Source organism: Phyllostomus discolor, chromosome 4 (assembly GCF_004126475.2).
Source record: "Phyllostomus discolor isolate MPI-MPIP mPhyDis1 chromosome 4, mPhyDis1.pri.v3, whole genome shotgun sequence".
NCBI classification, from domain to species: domain Eukaryota; kingdom Metazoa; phylum Chordata; class Mammalia; order Chiroptera; family Phyllostomidae; genus Phyllostomus; species Phyllostomus discolor.
In genome coordinates this window covers 168630350-168653217 of record NC_040906.2, presented here as the reverse complement: position 1 = coordinate 168653217, position 22868 = coordinate 168630350, and the positions used below count along the sequence as shown (strand labels likewise).

General features: G+C 35.4%; 1 protein-coding gene and 1 pseudogene across 6 annotated transcripts in view; both read left to right on the top strand.

Moving 5' to 3' along the window:
- The window catches only part of REV3L (REV3 like, DNA directed polymerase zeta catalytic subunit), a 171622-nt gene that overhangs the window by 111010 nt on the left and 37744 nt on the right, over positions 1-22868 (top strand). For all 6 annotated transcript variants that reach the window (XM_036024574.1, XM_036024575.1, XM_036024573.1 and 3 more), the window contains 5 exons: positions 6400-6592; positions 7897-8008; positions 11519-11634; positions 13731-13849; positions 20782-20900. In XM_036024574.1, coding sequence (XP_035880467.1) covers positions 6400-6592; positions 7897-8008; positions 11519-11634; positions 13731-13849; positions 20782-20900 — 659 coding nt within the window. The remainder of the gene's footprint in view (positions 1-6399; positions 6593-7896; positions 8009-11518; positions 11635-13730; positions 13850-20781; positions 20901-22868) is intronic.
- Positions 6951-7128, top strand: LOC114495909 (annotated as a pseudogene).

The following is a 22868-nucleotide window of genomic DNA, read 5'->3' as shown; positions in this document are numbered from 1 at the left end:
TTAGAGTATTTTTTATTGTTTATACCTGAGCTATCAATATGGTAACCACTACCAATGTGGCTATTGAGAACTTAACATTTGGCTTATGTGTCTAGGGACTGAATTTTAAATTTTTTAAATTTAGGCATGTAAACCACTTTTTCAGCTGTAAATTTTATGATACCTAAATACAGATCAAGTATTTCCATAAAAAATTTGGCATCCACAGTGAGATGTGCTATGAATGTAAAATGCACACTAATTTTGAAGACTTAATTAAAAAAAAGAGTGTAAAATCTGTCATTCATAACCATTTATATTGATGACATGTTAACAAGTAATATTTTAGATGTATATTGAATTAATGAAAATATTTTTAAATTAATTTAACTTAGTTTTTCTTTTTAAACTTCTAACTCACAGGTGGCAAACACAAAGCCCGCAGGCTGAATCCAGCCCTCCGCTTTGTTTTATCTGGTCCAGCACCTTGTTTCTGTCTGGTGGCAGCACTGAGCTCTTGCTTAACTGTTAAGGAGTAGTTACATTTATACAGTCCTAAAATGACATTCAGCCCTTTGAAAGCAACCATGAGGCTGATGTGGCCCCCAGTGAAAATGAGTTTGACACCCCTGATGTAACTACTAGAAAATTTAAAATTATGTATATGACTTTTCATTGTATTTCTGTTGGAAAATGCTGGTTTTTAACGTTGTTTTATATCTCTGCCCTGAGAGCAGAGAATTTGGTTTTTCATGTTTTGTTTTTTTGTTGTGAAGTCAATTCTGTCTTAAACCATTCTAAGGATTGGATAAGCATAAACTAAGAAAAAATTTAAATATTGTCCTCATTTTACCCTAAATTTGAACTAAGAATTGTATATTTTTTAAATTAAATTGTAATATAGTCTAACTTGCTAAATATTTACTTGTACATTTTTTCATTCAACAGCATTCATTTAGTTCCTGCTTTATACCTGGCCCAGTATTATCCCCTGAATTATTGATAATAAATTAATAATTTATTATTAATAAATTAGTAAACTCAGAAATACATATTTCATCAAGTATAGACCCAAATTAGAAAATTAAAATACTGTGTTAAAAATGTATTTTCATTTATTTAAAACAAATTGGATAGACCTTATTAGCAAAAAGACTTGTTAAATCTCATAACTTTTATTACTTGAAAAACCTGTATTTCTTTTTATACGGCTACTGTATCCTTCATAACTCCATTTCAGAATCATGAGCCTTCTTGATGTTAAAATCACTTGAGAGATTCTGACAGGTTGCTTATAGCTTCTTCCCAACACAGGCTTTGTTAATCTCAAGGCACACTCCAAACAGCCACCTGGTGGTCATATTAGAAATGAACCCCAAAAATCTCTACACTACGTTCTGTTCCTTTTCTAGGAATTTGTGCCCATAGCATTTTTATTCTGTTTCCCATTACCCTGGGCTAATCTTTCTCTTCTGCATATAAATACTCGATGCAGGCCCTGGCCAGGTGGCTCACTTGGTTGGAATATTGTCCCATATACCAGAAGGTTCAGGTTTAATTCCCCATCAGGGCATATAACAGAGATTACAGGTTTGATCCCCGGGGTCAGGGTGCCTAAGAGAGGGAGCTGATCGCTGTTTCTCACATAAGATGTTTCTCCCTCTCTCCCCCAACTCTTCCTCACTCTCAAAAACCAATAAACATATCCTTGGATTAGGATTTAAATAAGTACTCAATGCAGAAGAAAAGGGTTGTTAATTTCTTGCCCCCTGTCCTTAGCTCTTGCCTATATACACTCAATAAATCTCCCTCAGTCACTTCTTTCCATATGTTTGCTTTAAAAAAAAAAAAAAAGCCCCTAAGTCCGTAACGCATTTTATATCAAGGGATAAAAAGGCAAAATCTGACTGTGAAATTTGGCCTAGTAAGTAAATGAATAAATAAGTAACACTCTTTTGTCTTCTTTGTAAAAGAAGAGTTATAAAACTCTTCAGTCTTCTTTATAGACTTTCCACATGTTCGTCTTTTTCTAATTAAACTGGGGTTTTTGGTTTTGTTTTGTTTTGTTTGGGTTTAAGGAGAGTTTTTCTATTTTACATTTTTGTATATGCTAAACTAATGCATGCTTACTATTAAAAAAAGAAAAAATAATTCTGAAGGGTATACATTTAAAAGTTCTGTCTCTGGGCTACCCTCTAATGGTTTGATTTTTTCTAATCTTTGTTTGGGTTTTTTTAAAAAATAGAAACAGCAACATATTTCTTTTTTAATATGTTTTATTGATTATATTATTACAGTTCCAATTTTCCCCCTTTGCCCCCCCTCCACTCAGTACCCCCATCCCCCCCAGCAATCGCCCCCCTTAGTTCATGTCCATGGGTCATATATGTAAGTTCTTTGCCTTCTTCATTTCCTAGTAATCTGTACTTAATCTTTCCACCTTTTCCCCCTTCTTCCCCCTTCTCCCTACCAACTGGTAACTCTCCAGATGATCTCCATATCTGTGATTCTGTTTCTGTTCTGCTTATTTGTTTAGTTTTTTTTAGAGTCAACTGTTGGTAGTTGTGAATTTGCTGCCACTTTAATGTTCATAGTTTTAATCTTATTCTTAAATAAGTGCATTTAACATTTTATATAATACCAGTTTGGTGGTGATGAACTCCTTTAGCTTTACCGTACCTGGGAAGCACTGTATCTGCCCTTCCATTCTAAATGACAGCCTTGCTGGATAGAGTAATCTTGGATGTAGGTCCTTGTTTATTATCACTTTGGATACTTCTTACCAGTCCCTTGGATACTTCTTGCCTGCAAAATTTATTTTCAGAAATCAGCTTATGGTCTTATGGGAACTCCTTTGTAGGTAACTAACTGCTTTTCTCTTGCAGCTTTTAAGATTCTCTCCTTATCTTTAACCTTTGGCATTTTAATTATGATGTGTCTTGGTGTGGGCCTCTTTGCATCCATCTTGTTTGGGAGACCCTGTGCTTCCTGGACTCTCATGTCTATTTCCTTCACCAAATTAAGGAAGTTTTTTGTCATTATTTTTTCAAATGGGTTTCCAATTTCTTGCTCACTCTCTCTTTGCCTTCTGGCACTCCCATGATGCCAGTGTTGGTATGCTTGAAGTTGCCCCAGAGGTTCCTTACGCTATCTTCATTTTTGGGGGGATTGTTTTTTCTTCTTGCTGTCCTAATTAGTTGTTTATTGCTTCGTTATAGTCCACATCGCTGATTTGATTCTTGGCTTCATCCACTCTACTGTTGATTCCCTGTGTAAATTGTTCTTTTTTTCAATTAGTGCATTCTTTGTTTCTGACTGGGTTGTTGTTTTTCTTTTTAAATGCTATTGTGATCCTCACTAAGTTCCTTGAGAATCCTTATAACCAGTGTTTTGAACTCTACGTATAGTAGATTGTTCTTCTACATTTTGTTTAGTTCTTTTTCTAGAGTTTGTTCTGTTATTTCATCTGGGCCATATTTCTTTGTCTCCTTGTTTTGGCAGCCTCCCTGTGTTTGTTTCTATGTATTAGGAAGAGCTGCTACCTCTCGCAGGCTTGGTAGAGTGGCCTAGTACAGTAGGTGTCCTATAGGGTGCAGCGGCACAGCCTCCCTTTTTACCCAAGCTAGTTAACTAAAGGTTCACCCTTCATGTGGGCTAGTACACGCCCTTGTAGTTGAGACCCCAACTATGTCTTTCTGGAGTAACACAGCATAAGCCACAAAGTGATCTACAGATGGCTGCTACTTTTGCTGGGCTTGGAAATACCTATGCAAGTCCATGCAGTGAACTAAGGCTGGCTGCTGCTAAAGCTGGTGCTAGGGCCACTTACAGAGGGGTATGGGGCTCACTGAAGCGAGATGTTGCTTGTTTGAGAGAATTTGGGAGAATCTGAAGCATGGGCCAAGACAAGTCATTTGTATGGAAAAGCTACTGGAAACAGTCTGGGTGGGTCTGAAAGCTGGGTGCGGGAGGGCTTCATAGAACCACCAGGGTGGGGCAAACAGTGTGAGTGAAGTTAATGGAGTCTCAGATATGGTGCCTGCTTGCTGGCTCTATGGCTCTGTGTGGGGAGGGCTCAGAAAACGAAAAATGGCTTCTGCCAGTGCTTCTGTCTGGAAGAAAGCTGCCCCCAGATCTCTCCCTGAGGCTGAACAATTCAGTTCATCCCTGTATATCTCTGATGCCTTTCAATCTGCTACCCCCATGCTGGATCTCTGAGGGACTGAGTCTGAGTAAGTGCGTATGCAGACCCTTAAAGAGGAACTGCTTGAGACTCCAGAAGTTTCTGTCTCCATAGCCTCAATCCCCACTGGTTTCTACAGCCAGAAATTATGGAGACTTTTCTTCCTGGCACTGGAAAAACCTGGGTTGGGGGGGTCTGGTGTGGGAATGGCACTCTTTGCTCCTCAGATATCTCTCCTGATTCTTATCCACCTGTACCACGTCTCTGCCCCTCCTACCAGTCTCGATATGGTTTCTCCCTTAATTCCATAATTGGTTTCTTCTTTAATTCCATAGTTGTAGAATTTCCATTCAGCTCAATTTCTGGTGGCTATCCTTTAGCTGTTGTAATTCTGATATGATGGTTGTGTGAGGAGGTGATCCATGTTTACTTATACCACCATCTTGTCCAGCCCAAATGCCTTTTCCAGATTTGGCTCATTCGTTAGAAAATTTTAAGGGTTACAGATTTTTCCATTATGTGGGGTCTTTATGGATACCACATAATTTATGAAACCAGTTCCCAACTGATAGACAATTTAGGTTGTTAGTCTCTTATAGCTCATAAAAGACAAGGAATATTATAATCTTTAGTGAACATTCTTGTGCATATAATTTGGCTAAAAGTATGGATATAGCTGCAGGATATATTCTCAGTAGAATTGCTGCATCAAAGGATATGTCCATTTTTAACTTTATATGTATTTCTAAATACATATTAAAGGGATTTTACCAAAGAGATTCACCAAATTCTATTTCCATCACTAGTGAGAACCTTTCATTTGTATTTCTTCAACTATTAGCATGCAAGATAGGTACAAAGCCTTTATTAAATATATAAGATCTGAATAATTACCAGTATTTTAATGGTAGTCTACTATTTTCCATTGCCAGATAGATGTACCTTGCTGGTACAGTGATGGCTGTAATTCCAGCTATAATCATATTTTGTTTTTCTTACCTAGAGTTTTTACTACTGTGTCTTGATTTTAGAAAGAGAACTAAGGAGATTAAAGTTAAGGAAAGTTTTTATTAGCATAGGAAAATAAGTTTAAAATGAAAAATACTACATTTCTTGCCTTATGTGTCAGAGAGAAAATGTGCATGGGCAAAAATCCAGTGATTGTGTATTTGATACCATGCAATTCTTACAGTTTTGTTTTTGTTTTGTTTTTGTTTTTGTTTTTGTTTTCAGGAAAAACTAACAATATGCCTAGTACATATAAAAGGCTTACATTTAAGTACCCTCAAGTAGTTATGAGCTTCAGAATTTAAGATTTCATTTTCTAGTTTAAACTATAGTTAACTAGGTAGAAAGTAAAAGGTAACAAACTTTGGCTTTAAATATATTGGGTTGGCCAAAAGTTTGTTTGTTTTTTCCCATAAGATGGCTCTAATAGCACTTGGTTGTCTATAACTTCATTCGAAACAATTTTGTTAGATTGTATTGTAACAGATGTCATATCAGAGTGCATTTAAAAAGAAACATTAAAATTGGTGAATTTTTGTGCAGCCATTTTAATATTGAAGATGGAAGAAAGTATGTGACATTATGCTTTATTACTTCTGGAAAAGTAAAAATGCAACTGAAACACAAAAAAAGATTTGTGCAGGGTATGGAGAAGCTGCTGTGACTGATCGAACATGTCAGAAGTGGTTTGCAAAGTTTCATGCTAGAGGTTTCTTGCTGAACAGTGCTTCGTGGTTGGGTAGACCAGTTCAAGATGATAGCAATCAAATCAAGACATTAATTGAGAACAATCAGTGTTAAACCACAGGAGAGATAGCCAACATACTCAAAGTATCCAGATCAATAAAATTATTGGTGAAAATGAAAAATGTGTCTTTTACCGAAAACACTGAATGGACTTTTGGTCAACCCAATACAACCACTTAGACAAGTCATTCAAACAGGAATTGAGAAAATTGAGTGGTACTGCCTGTATTTTAAACAAATAGTTTTAAATATATAGTAACATTGAAAATACCATATAAGTAGATTTTCTACTACAAAAATATGAATTGATTTAATTTAATGTTAGAAGTAAAATCTTAATCGGTAGAGTATTAAACTATAGCTGTGTCCTTTGCAGCCATTTTTTCTGTAATTTTACTTAACATATTTACTTGGAATCTTAGTGAAACATACTTTTTTCAGCATAAAACTGTTTTAAAACATATTTTAATTTCTTTTTATAGATACAAAATCTTACCCTAATCAGTGTGGAGTTACATGCTCGAACTAGACGAGACTTAGAACCAGATCCTGAATTTGACCCAATCTGTGCTCTGTTCTACTGCATCTCATCTGATACTCCACTACCAGATACGGACAAAACAGAACTCACGGGTGTGATAGTGATTGATAAAGACAAGACAGTCTCCAGTCAAGGTAGTGTTCACTTCTGTTAGTTTTATGCCTACATGCCCTAGGATGAACCTTTAAATGGGGCCATCTCTGTGCTGGAAATTTAAACCAAGCAAGTGTAAGGAATTTCTTTCTAAATTGCTGAGATGCGGGGGTAGGAAGTCTTGCGTACCACTTTGTCCTAGATTTATTATTCTTACTTAAATAATTGTCAGAAGCAATACAATATAAAGACTTTAATAAAATTTTGCAATTCAGATATATAGTTTTTTATAAATATAATTTTATAAAATACTAATTGTTGATACTAAAATCAAATGATTGTGTGTCTCTTTGCTGCTAATACAGTTTCTGTTTGCTTTGAGAAGTTACTGTTACATATGTACTTACCTAGCAGGGGGGATACCATGATCCCAAAGGGGTTTTTCCCAGGGCGAGGCTTATCCATTGCACTCTGGATGTGCTGGCGCCTGCGATTTCCCCAAATGTGGGGAGCTCGACTGCATAATTTGTGATAGTGGGGGAATTTGTAGTTGGGGGGGCCTGCGTTTGTGCTCTCTTCTTAAAAAAAAAAAGTAGTAGTTACTATTACAGTATGACTTAATGGTTTATAAGATAGTTTTAAGACATAGTCCAATTTTGCTTATATCTCTCCCTAAATACATACACTTCTGGTTCAGAGATTCCTTATATAGTACACCATAGAAGGAGGTCTTAGCACAGAACAAAACTATATAGGAGCTTGCAGTTTAATCAATGGTGTGCTTGAGCTGACTTGTTTATGCTCACAAGCCAATGAATGTTTCATGGCTTTTACACTTGATTTTAGCCAAGAGGCTAAGAAGCGATCATGGCTTTTTTTTTTTCCATGAATTTTTTCATGACATTTTCGTGAATTATTCTTGTTGATGTCACATTGGTCACTTGAAATCAGCTGCAGTGGAAGTCTTTAAGGCAAGCACTACTGATCAGGGCTCCCCCTGCCAGAGGTGGTGTAAACATTTTCCAGCATACCACTGACTAAAATATTCTCTGTGAAGCAAAGCTCTTCCTGTAGGAAGAGTAAAGACAGAAATTAAGTAATAAAATTTCTTTTCAAGTGACACATTATATGGGGAATTTTGTGAATGAAACTTTTCAGGAATATAACAACATAGGAAATTGAAATTTTTAATTTTCTTAAAGATTTCAAGAAATTGAGGTAATTATATATTTACTTTGGGGAATGCTCTCTTAATTTGAAATTTTTCGGTAGCATAATTACTCAAAAGTAAGGAGTAGTATTACTTACACAATTATATATAATAAACACTTTGTTTATTTCTTAGATATCAGATATCAGACCCCATTACTTATTAGGTCTGGAATTACAAGACTAGAAGTTACCTATGCTGCTGATGAGAAGGCACTTTTTCAAGAAATTGCAGATATAATAAAGAGGTACCATTTTGTATTTTCTGATTTTTTCCCGTTTTGTTCAGAGAATCCTTTTGTACTGTTGCTGATTAATATATTATAGATGGAGGTCGAAAAAAGAAAGAGAATCCCTTGATGTTGCTCTTGAAAATAGTGTTATCCCTGGAAAGATTTTGTCCTGACCTCCCATTACCTCCATCAGGTTAGGGACAGGAAAAAGAATATTTTATTCTCAAGATTGTTGGTTCCGTGAAAGAGAAGTATTAGCTTAGCCTCTAGCTTTCCCAGTTGGATATTAGCATGCTTTATTTGTAATGGTGAAATAATGGGGAACTGTACTGAATTTATTCATTAAATAGGTATCTATCTTGGAGGTCAGCCACCATTCCAATAAACGTTTTATTTTTCCTAAAAAAAAAAAATGTTTTCTAAGTCTTAAACAAACCAATATTTCCAAAAAGCTTTGGATTTAATCTGTTCATAAATTTAATTTAAAAAGAAAATAATTAAATGGCTCTTTTGCATTTTCTCAAGAGTATTACTCTGGGTAGCCATGGACTCTCTTATTAAATGCTTCACTTTTCTAGAAACTTAAGATTTCTTCTCATTGCTAGCCTTAGGTTTTAAATGCCTAAATTAGGCTAGAAAATACTCTTTGGGTCCTGATGTGTGGATAAAAGCTGCCTTTGAGCATTATATTATACTTAATCCTCTCTGTGGTTGAACTCATGTAAAATTTAGTAAAACTGAGACAGTCTTCCTCATTAAAGATCAGGATGATACTCTACGCACTTAACATCTGATTGAATCCAAAATGGGTTAACATAAACCATTTTGAAAACTAGAATGTGTTTTGGTTTTTTTCTAATTAAATGTCAGAGCATCAAAAATTATGTGCCCACTACTTAGGGAGGAAAATGTATTCTTAGTGTTTATAGCACTGATGGCTGGATGGGTTCTTACCCGTTTGAGTATTGCCGTTGTCTGTCCTGCCCTTTATCTCTTCCAGAGGTTGTCGTTAACATGTCAGATGCCTTCCTGCCCACACTTTTATTTCTTCAAGCAGCTTAGCAAAAGGAAAATATAAAGTTTCAGTCAATATCATTTTGTATGCCAGCACAGAGCCAGTAATGTCCCTGTGCTTTGTACTCTTGTCTTCTCCTTGTTAGGCATATTCCCAGCAATCAGATTACCTGCCAACATGGAGAATTATTTCAATCATTTGCAAGTGTAGTACTTTCTTAAATATCTATAACATGAATTATACTAGTCATTAAGAAAAAATGCAGTAAACAAAATAAAACTAACTTTTGGTGCTTACTCTAAAAAATCATGTAATTAAAGAGAAGAAAATCCTTATATATCAACATTTTAATTTTGAAATGTTCTTTCTATATTAGTCCAAACAACCCCCTAAGTGCTTATTTCATTTTTATACCCCCTGTGTTGAGTACCTCCACAATACAGGCTTTGTTAAAAGCTTAGGCTTTGAAGTCAGCTGGCTCTGTATTTTTGTATCCTGTAAAAATGTATCTAAGTTTTAGTTTCCACATCTGTGAAATGGGTAACAGACATGAGAATTAAGTGAGATAATGTACATGAAACTCTTAGCCTGGTCAATACTTAAATGTTAACTCTGTGTATAATGTACAGTGCTGGATGCTAAATATCAAATTGAACAAAACATACATGCATACTCACAGAATTTTATTATCTTTATTTTTCCATTCTTAATATTTACCTTCTCTGGTGGCAAACACAAAGTAGTATAAAGTAGTAGTAAACAAGTAAAACCAAATCCATTATCATCTTGTCACAGTCATTTCTCTTTCTATATTTCCTTGAACTGTTAATAATTTTTCATTTTCCCAGTCTCCCTAATTTAAATATAAGCTTTGATTCCTCCCTTTTTCTTTTCCCTACATCCATCCAGTGTATTTTATCCACTTAACTTGTTATTTTTCAAGATAATTTCTTTCTCTCCGTGCCTATTACCACTGCCCTAGTCAGAGCCCCCTCAGCCCTCATCTGTGCAGATGTCAATGGGTTATTTAAAATAAATATTGGTTGTGAAATAGTTCATTTTGCCTAAGCAAATAATTTTTGCCTAAGCAAAATCATTTTCATGTTTCTGCTGCTTTCATTTTCTCCACATGTGTTTTTTTTTTCTTCACCACTAATCTTCTCTACCCAACCTTCTTCTTTTCTCTAACTTCCAGAAAACCCGATAGACTGAATAAAATTCACAAAAATTAAAAAACAAGTTACCAGGATTTTGTTATTGTCACCAAATGTTTCCACAGAAGAAATGTAGAATCCTGGGGATTTTGAACTTGAAACAAATGTTTTATCATCTTTAAGGGTCTCAAAACTAAACAGCCTCCAGGTCAAAAAGTAAACATATGTAATAAAGCTGAAAAATATTGAAACAATGAAATAATTTTAAAAGAACAAAGTCTATTTAATAAGTCCAGTAAAAAAGCATAGGCCAACTTTTTGTTGTTTTTCAGCCATTATCTCCAACCAGTAGCAGTTTATAAAATAGACAACTTTTAAAAAATCTTCACCCAAGGATGTGTTTACTGATTCGTTATCAAAAAATATGTGTTCTTAACCAGCTCTGTTATCTGTTAGTTGCCCCAACAGAACAAGTAGCTGACTAGAATAATTATTGTAATAACAAGATGTTTTCTAAATCCAAGAAATTCAGATGAAGAAATCGGAAATAACTGTCTTTATAAGAGTTGTGAGCCCTGGCTGGCGTAGCTCAGTGGATTGAGCGCAGGCTGGGAACCAAAGTGTCCCAGGTTCGATTCCCAGCCAGGGTACATGCCTGGGTTACAGGCCATAACCCCCAGCAACCGCACATTGATGTTTCTCTCTCTCTCTCTCTCTCTCCCTCTCTTCCCTCTCTCAAAATAAATAAATAATATCTTTAAAAAAAGAATATGTTTAAAAAAAATAAGAGTTGTAACAGAAGGGCTCTGTAATCTGACATTCTCTTCATGTTGTACCTGTGCTTTAGAAATGGATGTGATAGGAGCTCCAGCTTCCTCAGCATTAAAACTGTTCAAGGACAATATAGGTTAGAGAGGTGGAGAAGTGACAACAGAATGACCCTGGAAGGAAAGGCGGGGAATCTTTTCAAAATACACTATCCACAAATGCCCTTACATTTCGTTCACCCTGCCCCTTCCCGCATTACGTTACCATCCATACCCTCGCTCTCATTCTTCAGTGGTGACTCCTCCATCCCACCCCAGTTTCTATCAATCTCTTTCCCAAGTCATCAAATAAATATAGTCTAAGTAAAAACTGGTCTTGCTTTATAAGAGCAGCTTCAAATCAAGAGCTCTGATTGCCCCATTCCTTCCTATATACAAATTCTGTGAGTACTGCTGTATCATCCCATCCCCCTCTGAGAAACACAGAATATAGATTTTTATTTTTATCCTTTATGTCATGGAAAAATAGTTCTTCTACTTAAAGGTTTAAATGTATGGCTCTTGTTTAATTTTTTCATTCCTTCTTTAGGTATGATCCTGATATTCTGCTAGGTTACGAGATTCAGATGCATTCCTGGGGTTACCTCTTACAAAGGGCTGCTGCCCTAAGTGTTGACTTATGTCAGATGATCTCTCGGGTGCCAGGTATGTAGCATTGTGAATGTTTTATAGTTCAGCTACAGAGCAAATTACAAAGTAAATAAAGACAGGATGTTTAAAAGTACTATTGTTCTAGCCTAATTTTTAAGACTAAATTTTGTAAATCTAGGTATATCATAACTCCATTATAGAAAATTTAAAAATCAAGAAAAATAAGGAAAAAATACCCCAGTTTCACTACTACATATACTGTTAATATATTTACTTGTTTCCTTTAGTCATTTTTCATAACGTGTATAGATTTTTATTTTTTATGACTTTCATCATACATATATCCCATTTTCTTCATGCTTCCTTCATCCAGCATCTCAAGTATTCTATATTGTGAAATAGCCTTCATAATCTTTATGAAGAACATAACATTTTTTGACTTGATGTACTATAATTTTATTTGTCTGGTTCTATATTTTGGGCTGTTCCCCAAAAGTCTGATTCTGACTTAAGAGGGGGGCAATAATGGGAGTCATATCAAAATTACAGTTTATAAAATACTTTAAAAATATTTTTTATATAACTTCAAAATTTTTAAGAGGTTCATTTTAAAGGCTCCCCATATGTTGGACAAGGACAACGTAGAATATACTTTTAGGAGGCTAAAAGACCAAATACAGAATTGGTATTAAAAAAAAAACTAATCAAGAGAGTTTCTGGGAGAGATTATGATTTCAGTGAAATATCTTAACTTGGTAAATTTAAAGGGAAAAATTGAAGCTAAAATACTAAAAGGACAGTAAATGTTTTTGAGCTTTGCGAAGGCTTGGAATAAAAAGGCAGAGATACTTTACATTTTTTCATAGCATGAATTTTTTGTTGTTTCTGTATCCCTTGAGTAATAGGAACAGTGGTATATCTCAATTTTTTCAACATTTCATTTGGCATAGGTTTCAGGAGAGGAAGCATGAATGTTCAGGTGCACTCATTAACAGTTTAATTAGTTTTAACAGGTAAGATACAACTTCAGATCAGAAGAGTGAATGAAAGCTTGTGCTCTTCTAAAATCACTGCAAAACCATTTTTATAGGCAACGTAATACAGTAGAAAGGGCCTGCTGAGGGAGGCAGCTTAGTAAAGAGCACAGGTTCTGGAGAAAGATTATGTGGGTCCTAATCCTGGCTGTACAGCTAACTCACTATGTGGTGTCAAGCAAGTTACTTCACCTATCCATACCTCAAATTGTTAATCTGTAAAATGGGGGTAATAATAGAACGTATCTTGGGACAGTTGTGAAGTACTTAAAACATGAGAACCCAGTAAACATCGTATAAATGTTTGCTAAATGAAAAAGTTTTTTCCAAATATTTTCTCTTTAAAATAAAGAAAGAAGAGTGAGGTGGTATGTGTACATACATCGTCTTTGGATCAGGTAACCCTGATGTAGAATACTGATTCCATTGCTACATGACCTGGGGCAAGATAAAACATTTCTGAGTACAATTTACTACAGTGCAAAATAAAAAGCTAACAATAAAGTGACTGTATTAAAATAAAATAATGTTAGTACAGTTCTTTTTTTTTTTAAGATTTTATTTACTTCTAGAGAGGGAAGGGGGAGAGAGAGAGAGAGAAACATCAATGTGCAGTTGCTGGGGGTCATGGCCTGCAACCCAGGCATGTACCCTGATTGGGAATTGAACCTGCCATGCTTTGGTTCCCAGCCCGTGCTCAATCCACTGAGCTACGCCAGCCAGGGCTAGTACAGTTCTTAGAACATAAGAGCTATTCAATATATGGTAAATATGTTTACTATTCCGGAGCCTCTAATCAGCAACATTTGTATATACCCAGTGTTATATACGAGAAACATTTTAATTTCTATTATAGTAAAATCATCACTTAAGAAACTAGGCTCAGGACTCTATTTACTGTAAGAGGAACTCTCCATCTCCATATGTTATTAAGAGAATGTCATCCTGAATAGCATCATTAATTGATGTCAACAAAAGGTCTGAACAAAGTAGACTGTGAATCACATTTCATCTTTAATCTTCATCTTTAATTTTTATTGTCATTTTCTTCAACATAATTTGCTTGGAAATTTGGCTTCTTGTGAGTCCTGATGCAGTATATTTTCATTTCTAAAGATGACAAAATTGAAAACAGATTTGCAGCTGAAAGAGATGAGTATGGATCAGATACAATGAGTGAGATAAATATCGTTGGCCGAATTACACTAAATCTGTGGCGAATCATGAGAAATGAGGTAAGGTGCTTTAGATAAAATTCTGTTTGGAAATAGGAGGTTAGCTTAATATAACAATTTTAGTCATTATCGAGTATTAGTATAGCTTACTGTGTAATCTATGTGTCTTTGTGAATTGTTTTACTTAAATAGAGTTACTTTCTAAAATACACAGCTACGGAAGTATTTAACTTTTAATGTTTTTGATTAATTTTAATTTTCTTTTTGATTTGTGTTTAAGGTAGCAGTAGCTAGCAAATCTAAGGCCATCATAAAGTAATATGTTGTATGTGTTAAATGTTGTATAATTTTGTCATTTTTGCACTTAAATCATTTTTTAATTTAAGGCCAGGTGAATTTAGTTGGCCTTTTTCATTTCTTACAGTAAGCAAAATTTAGTCTAGATACCCAAGGAACTTTTTGAACTAAGGATATTTAAAAACTGGGTCAGACTGATAAGGTAAATTGGAAAGATGATACCTAGAAATAGTTGATTGTAGCACCCAATTGAGGCTTTGGGAGCCCCCAGGTAAGGATTTTTGGTAGTATGAATTTCCACAGACTATCTTACTAATTTGCAATCACTCAGAAAAACAGTTTGCACCAAAAATGTTAGATCATAGAATCCTAGATTATATAACATTCTTGAAGTTGCCCAGTTTCTCTTACTGAAATGTAAAAATAGTACCTACTCTAAATTGGTCTGTTCTCAGATTTGGGACTTTGGATAATGTCAGATAAAATGTTTGTATTTAAAAGAAAGCTCTATTCCACGCTCCTCCTTTTTGAAACTCTCTGTTTGTAGACAACTCTCTTTTACACACTCACTGTGATCATCCCGGCTCCCCTAGATCTGTGTGAGACATTCGACTTTCTGAGCGTGTCCTCCGTAACTCCGTGGGCATTATCACACAGTAGTTCTTTCAGATAAGAAAATATGTCCTTCATATTAATTTCAGGTATTCCCATTGTTCATTGCAGTTCCTTTTTGTTCCATGAGCCTAAGGTTTGATGCCCACATATCATCTACTTTGAAAATGTACAATATATGTATTTGCTTGAGGATAATGTTATTGTTTTCTTCTTAAAATATTGTCAGAGCACAAGAATCCCTAATGACTTCAAAATAATTTCTAGTGACACAATGTAGAATATGAAGGTACAGAGACTGTGATATATTTGTTTTGCATATCCTATTTTATATTTCAAACTGTAGTCTCTGATATCGTCTGGGATGAACATATAAATGAAGTATATAAACACAAAATCAAAATCAGATTATTGAATCTTAGTTTCAGGAGCCTTTTTATTTGTGAAGATCCAAAAGACAGCTGTAGCAATTATCAATTATTAGTTTAAAATGAAAAATTCAAGAGTAAATATTTTTCAAAGTTTGGTGCTTTCTTTAGTCCTTACTGAAAACTCAGGGTCAAAGTCTTTCTCTAATTGTGGGCTGAATATATAGTATATCTGATCTTTATTTGGGAATGTAGGGAACAACTGTGAGAAAGTTATGAGTTGGCTAATTTATACCCCTTCCCCCCTTTTAGACAGCCAAATAAATTAGATTGCCCCCCCCCCTTTTTTTTAACTAACCCAAAGTACTCCTGGCAATTTGGAAATTTTCATGAAATCCTGAGTGAACCTGGGGGAAGTACTGTCTTGTATCTCAAGCTATTCTGGAACTTCAAGGGTTATGACTTTCGATAGAAGCTGGCCCTGTGAATTTTCTTCATACTCCAGGTCCTCAAACTATTTTTTCTGCATTTAAACAGTTCCAAAGGCTCCCTTTTATCTTCATTTCATTTATCTGTATCTCCTTCATAACACTTAGCAGCTTCAAACTTCTGTTATTGTTTTTTTAATCTTTATAGTTTGTTTTTACAATATGCTTTTTATATCTACTATATAAAAAATAAATGCAAAAGACTACATATAAAAAAAGTGAAATCCCCTGTTCTTTTTAAGACATCTACTCAAGAATTGCATTGCACCTCTCAGTTTACAGTTGAAATGGATATCTTTTTGTCTATGCCTAGTTGGGTTTTTTTATAATTTGTTTTGTTTTTTAAATAATATGATAGTTTTCATTCTCTTGCTTAACATTAACAGAATTACTGGTGTTCCCTCTGGAGTTTGAGTCCTTAGTAACAAACATGGTGCCTGTTAAATAGTGCTCATGACATATCCGTTGACTGCTTGAATGAAAGAATAAATTACTCTTCCCCAGAAAATTATATTTAGAGTCCTTCTGGATATCAGCTTAATCCAGGCCTTTTAAGAATTTGCCAAGTAGATTGGAAATAGACCTGATTCAGTTCAACAAATATTTATTAAGTGTTATCTTTAATGCATGAATTTCGGCCTGGTTTAGATGGAGTAAGAGTATAGCAGGTTCCTCTCTATTTTAACAGTCAGGGAAGTAGATTATATGCATGCAGCAGATGCTGGAAGGTTGAGTAGATATGGCAGTGAAAACTTCTGATTGTTTCAACTTTCTCAGTGAAATAGGAATCACTTTTCTCAGCTGAAAGTAAGCATAGTGAAGGAGTTTCTTGGATTTGATGAGAAGAGTATGCAATAGTTATCTAGGAGAATTTGAGAGCAGATAATTAAGAAACTATAAAAACTAGGCAGCATTGAGAGCCCATTAGAAATTTGCATTAGGAAATTAAAGTGATACCTGCCAGGTATGTTCAGATTCACAGATGTAATGTACAGAGTAACGGAGGGTTAGATTGGTCTACAACTTAAAAGCAAAGGGTTATAGCTTAGTTAAACAGTTAATCACAGCTGAAGCAGGAGAGAAGCAAGGAACTGAATGGTATGTGCAAGATTGTGATCATAATGATTCACTGGAATTTCAGCTAGATAGATAAGGAGCAAAGAGATCAGGGCACTAGAGCGGGTAAACTGGAGGAAGGATAGGAGGTGGTGGTCAGAGAGTGGGGTGGGTGGGGTTATGGAGGGATACCGTTATTGGTAATCATAGATCTTGGAGTGTGATTATGGGAGTGGGTGGCTAATGTGGGATGGAAGCAGTAACATGAATTTACCTCTGAGATCTATCTGTCTGGTAGCAGTATAGAAGGGGACACAGCCAGAAGTAAGGAACCCATAGAGAAGATTATTAAGGCAACAAATGAAAATGAGTGATGGGATTTAAAAACAAATTAGTGGATAAATCAACAAGAACTGGATGCACAAAAACATAAAGAGGTGTCAAGAACAATTTATCATGGTTCTGACATAGATGGTTTAAGGTCATGTTAGGTGGGAAAATGATGATTTAAGAATATAGAGCATGAGTTATCAGTAAAATATCTATGTGAAGATACCTAATAGGCATTTAAATAGTAAAGTCCCAAATATAGGGTAGAGGTCTGGATTACAGATACAGCCTGGGAAGTCAGATGAAGAATGGCAAAGAGAGTGATGAGCATTGAGCCAAAGACACATTTTTGTGAACAAACCCATTTTGAGGAGTAGACAAGAGTAATCAAATCCTAAGAAAGAGCAGTCAGATAACGAAGAACCAGCAGAGAACACTCCCAACGGAGTCACTAGGAAGGTCATATGCTTCCACACACAGCACAGTAGCCTCCCATTTTCTCCGTTTGGCAGCATTAGAATCTGCTTCTCATGTTCCCTATCATAATTTCAGTCTGTCAATAAGCATGTCAGGTGCTTTTAAATATTAAGACAACGGGATGGGCAATGAAGACTATGTAGAGGTAAAACAATATACTTCCTTGCATTCCTATGTTTTACCTTTTACAGGGCGCTTTTATAGATTTGTCATTTTTAAATTTTGACATAAACTTGCATGGTAAGTAAGGCAACAGAGTAGTAAGATATTATTCCCAATGAGGAAACTAAAGTTCACAGAACTTAAGTGACTTGCCTATAAAGCCTCATAGCTAATAACGGGTCTAGGCTTAGTTAGGCTCATTGTTGGCATGCTCTCCATGCTCAGAGAGTTTTTATATATTTTATTTTACATATGTATAAAATAAAACGTGCAAAATTATATAATACGCTCTTTGAGGACAGAGAGCATGCTCATAATAAGTGTATGTGTATCTCTCAAATATATCATGGATTCAATAGGGTATCTATCATTGAACCTACAGACATTATGTAAGAGCCAAATGAGACATAAATGGTGTGTGCATTGGAAGGAAAGAAAACTGTTGAGTCTTGGAGGGGAGTAAGGAAAGAATGGAAGCAGGTACAAAGGGTGCAGAGTACGTAGCTATAATAAAGGAATACCACACAGCAATGAAAAAGAATGAAATACTGTTCAGTACTACAGTGAACAACACAGATGAATCTAAGGCATAATGTTGAGCAAAAGAAACCAGATAAAGAACAACATATATTAAATGGTTCCATTTATGTGAAATTTAAAAATAGTCAAGACTATATTGGTAAACCTTGGAAGGTATTGACTGGGAAAGAGCACAAGGGAGCCTTCCAATGTCCTAGAAAGTTTCTGTGTCGTCATATGGATGGGCATTACACAGATGTATACACACATAAAAATTCATGTGTACATTCTCTATGTAGAGTATATGTCAACCATAACATTTTTTGTTTAAATTGAAGACTCCAGGAAATGGGGAACAACTGAGGGAATAAAGTGATGGAGGATATAGGCCACAGGTGCTTATTTATGGCCTCCTTCCATTTTTTTAAATCTTTATTTCCTGTGTTCCCCTGCACTAATTCTCACTGCCTCTCCCAGTCTGAGTAAGTTTGTTTCCGAGATGATTAACCATTGTTTTGCACATTGACACTGTAAATGGAAAAGTATAATCGTACTTCTCTCAACCCATTCCTTTATCGTTAAAATAAATGGACAAACACTGAACACTTTCTTCATTTATATTAATTCTGGCTTTTATCTACAAAGTACATTAACCCGATGTTTAACTCACTGAGATTTCTGCCTAAGACAAGTAACAAACTCCTAATTCATATTTTTAGATTCATATTTCAACTTCTAGAGTAAATCACTTTGAAGATTAGAACATTCTGAAGATAGATTATTTTAAAGAGCTTGTTTCTTTCCTTTAATTTTATTGTAACTGAGATTATAGCTGTGTGTTGTTATGTTTCTGTGACACCAAGAAAACCCAAAGTAGAGTGAGTGACTGTTATATGATGTAATATGTGTCTAGTCTTAATCTAGTTTATGAAATTGTTCTGTGTGAAATAATATTGGCCCAGAACATAGGTTTGTCATCCACCTCAGATAATGGGGACGAATTCCTCTGATTGTATTTAAGTTTAGTTTGAGGTCACGAAGTCCTCTAGGTCAGTCCTCATAGATCAACTTACATAGCAAACTTCAAATTTTTCCCTAGTGAGAGAACTGTAGGACAATAAGGTGATCTTTTCTGTATGAGTTGTTTTTTGTTTTTTTAATGAAGATGTATACTCCAGCAGAAGTTGAGATTTAGTCTAAACATACTCTGTGTCAATTAGGTAATCATGCAACCACCTGAGATCAGATGTTTGGCTCCGTTTCCTATAAAACTAAATGGGAATTTTAAAAAACTAAATGAAAATATTAGAAAGTAAAAGAGTCATTTAGATATGGGATTTGATTAATAAAAAGAGTTATTCATTCATTGTTGAGAAGTACTTCAGGTCAGTACTGATTGCAGGGGGCGGAGGAATGGTGATTTACTTACAAGATAATGGGTTTGTACCTGGTGACTCTAGAATAGCCTCATTAAGGTTTACAGCTATGTGTGTGAGTTTGTATGCTCTGAAGTACGCTACATTCCAGTGCTGCTGTTCTGGAGACCGACAGAAGTTAAAGATAAAGTAAAACCAGTTTGGGTCAGTGCACTGAGATGAACTTAACATTCCGTCCCTGTTTTGTACTTGATGGATTGTAGACATGGAAAAGTAAAGATTTTAAAGATTTTATTTATTTATTTATTTGTAAAGAGTGGGGAAGGGAGGGAAAGAAACTTTGGTGTGTGAGAGAAATATTGATCAGTTGCCTCTTACATGCCACAATGAGGACTGGGCCTGCAACCTTGGCATGTGCCCTGACTGGGAATTAAACCAGCAACCTTCACTTTATGGGACAATGCCCAACCAACTAAGCCACACCAGTCAGGGTGAAAGGAAATAATTTAAAATTGTAATATAATATACAAATGTTTGAAGTGCTATTTGAACTATTCTTCAGAATCCCAACCTGACCTAAAAATTGGGACTGTTGGTTCCTTAGTTTCCATTTTGCATTGAAATACCTGCCATTGTCTAAATTACTTGTGTCTTATAGCTATTTCTGAGACTATCTAGATGTATGTTTTATGAATTTGGACTTTTTTTAGTATTCTTTTCCCATTAACACAGCTTTTACCTATGTACTTTGAAGACGGGGAAGCATTTCTGCTATATCCTTTTAAATCTTTTGTTTTGGAATGAATGGATTCCATAATGTCCTTTTATTGGGTCTTAGTGTTGATGTAATTCTTGGGAGCAGGATGAATGCCTGCCTTTAACTAAATAACTCATCCTCGAATCTGTGGGATCCTGTTAATCAGCATGTGATCAAGGACCAAACAGTAAGTATGGAAAGAACAAAAAATTAACTTACTTTTAACAATGCTCCTGTCATTATTTGTATTGGCATAGAATATAAAAGAAAGTGATAAGAACTAGGATCTATTAAGTAAGTTTTACATGGCCAAGTTGAATTTTAGCAGGTCAGCTTTTTTTCCAATTAAATATTAATTTTTTTAACATTTCTATCCAGTAGGCTATATATACATAGCTTTAAATTAATTATAATTCAGTTGTAACACAAATTATGGTTGCAAGTAGCTGTCATATCTACTATGAAAGATTTAGAAGTAATATTTAGAATCTTTTAGAACCAAATTTGCATATAATACAAGCATTATTATAATAGAGTCTCTTTCTTTTAGGTGGCTCTAACTAACTACACCTTTGAAAATGTGAGCTTTCATGTTCTTCATCAGCGTTTTCCCCTCTTTACCTTTCGAGTCTTATCAGATTGGTTTGATAACAAGACAGATCTGTACAGGTAATGTTTTATTACTCTAAAGAAGATACTGTCTTTTTTTAAAATCAATATTATTGGAGTATAATTTATATACAGTAAAATGCACATATTTAAAGTTTATTATGTGATGACTTTGAAAAATGTATATACACTGTAACCAGTACCCCAAACAAGATAAAAAACATTTCTAACACCCAGAAAATTCCCTTTAACAGCTTTGCAGTCAATCTGCCTATTCCTGTGTAAGTACCCACATGCTTAGGTAACTTACAAACTGCCCACATAAGTATTAATTGAGTTTCTATTGCTATAGATTAATTTTGCCAGTCCTAGAACTTTTATATAGAGTTCTTCATAATCTACACCCTTGTTTCTGGCTTCTTTCAAGGAACTTAGCATAATGTTTTTTTGAGATTGAACCATGCTGTTGCATAAACCATTAGTTTTCCTTTTTATTAGTAAATAATATTCAGTTACCACAACCTGTGTATCCAGTTACCTGTTGATGGACTATTGGGTTGTTTTTAGTTTGAGGCTATTAAATAAAACTGTATGCAAGCCTTTGTGTGAACATAGTTTCATTTCTCTAGGAGTAGAATTGCTGGGTCACATGGGTACTTGTTTAACATTTTTAAGAAACTGCTAAATTGTTTTCTTTGACAGTTCTTCTATTGCAAGTCTAGTGTCAGCAAATTGTCACAGGCTTTATTGTTCTGAAAATAACTTTCACCCTTATTTTTTCATATTTTTACTGTGTAATTCTGGAGATGAGATTTTTTTTTCTTTCACTACTTTAAGGATTTCATTCCCTTTTCTTCCAGCCTCCATTGTTTCTGGTGAAAAATCAATAGTCATCCTCCTCATGTTTCCAGTGTATGCAGTACATGTTTTTTTTTTTCGAAGTCCAGCTTAATGAATGGTTGGCTGCTACTGTTGTTACTCAGTGTAAAAGGCTTATAGTGGAGGCAGGGAGAGTTACTCACCTCTGCTCCAGACTCTGTCTTTGGCAATTCCTGTTCTCCTGGGGCTGCTCTTTCCCCACTGGCGATGGACCTCAGCTTCGTACACTGCTGGATCCTGGCCCCAAACAGGTTTCCTGATGCTCCCCCAGGGGATGATGGCTTTTGCTTCTACTCCTTCCTCAGCAGCAGTGTTTCTGGGAAAGTTTCCTGCCCCTTATTCAGTGTAGACAGCCTTTGCTTGTTACTTAGTACAGGCTCATGGTGGGAACAGAGAAGATTTCCCGCCCTTCCCTGAGGCGCACCTTTTACTACTGTCCCCGTTACATCTGTTGTTCCCCAGTGAGACAGGGAATCTTTGCTTGAACCCTGAGGAGGGGAGAGTTTCCTTCCAGTCCCACAGCAACTCAGGGCTCTGCCTCATACAAGACAAGGGCTGGAGGAAGTTACAGTGTTTCGTCCTGTGTGCCCTGCCAGGCCTGCCCCCAGTCTTTCTCACCAGTACTTGGTGAGACCCGTGGAGAAAGAGTCCCCTAGTGTCTGGGCTCACAGTGATTCTAAACTCTCACTCCAGCTTATATATGACCTTCATATACTTTATTAAAAATTTAACTGTTTCATTCTTATCTGCTTTTATGGCAGCTGCCTCTCCTGCCTATGCTCTATACCAAACAGGAAATAGGTTATGGGTCCTGTCTGTCGTCCTTAGATGGTTTTGTCATGCTGTGAAATTTAGTTCACCTGATTCTCTTGTAACCTCAACTTTGTGATGACCTCAAGAAAACTTGTAATTTTGTAGATAATGCACCTTTTTATCATTGTTTAGACTAGGGTGATGTTCTTTTGGAGTTTTCTACATCCAAAGCTGAACTCTAATTTTTTTTCCTGGCTGCTTAGAAGTTATATAATATAAATAAAATGAAACTTGATATTAAACTTAACATTAGAACAACATTCAGTGGTTTGTTCCTAGAATGCTATAAATGCAAATTTTGCTACTTTTAATTAGGTATTATCTAAAATGGTAATT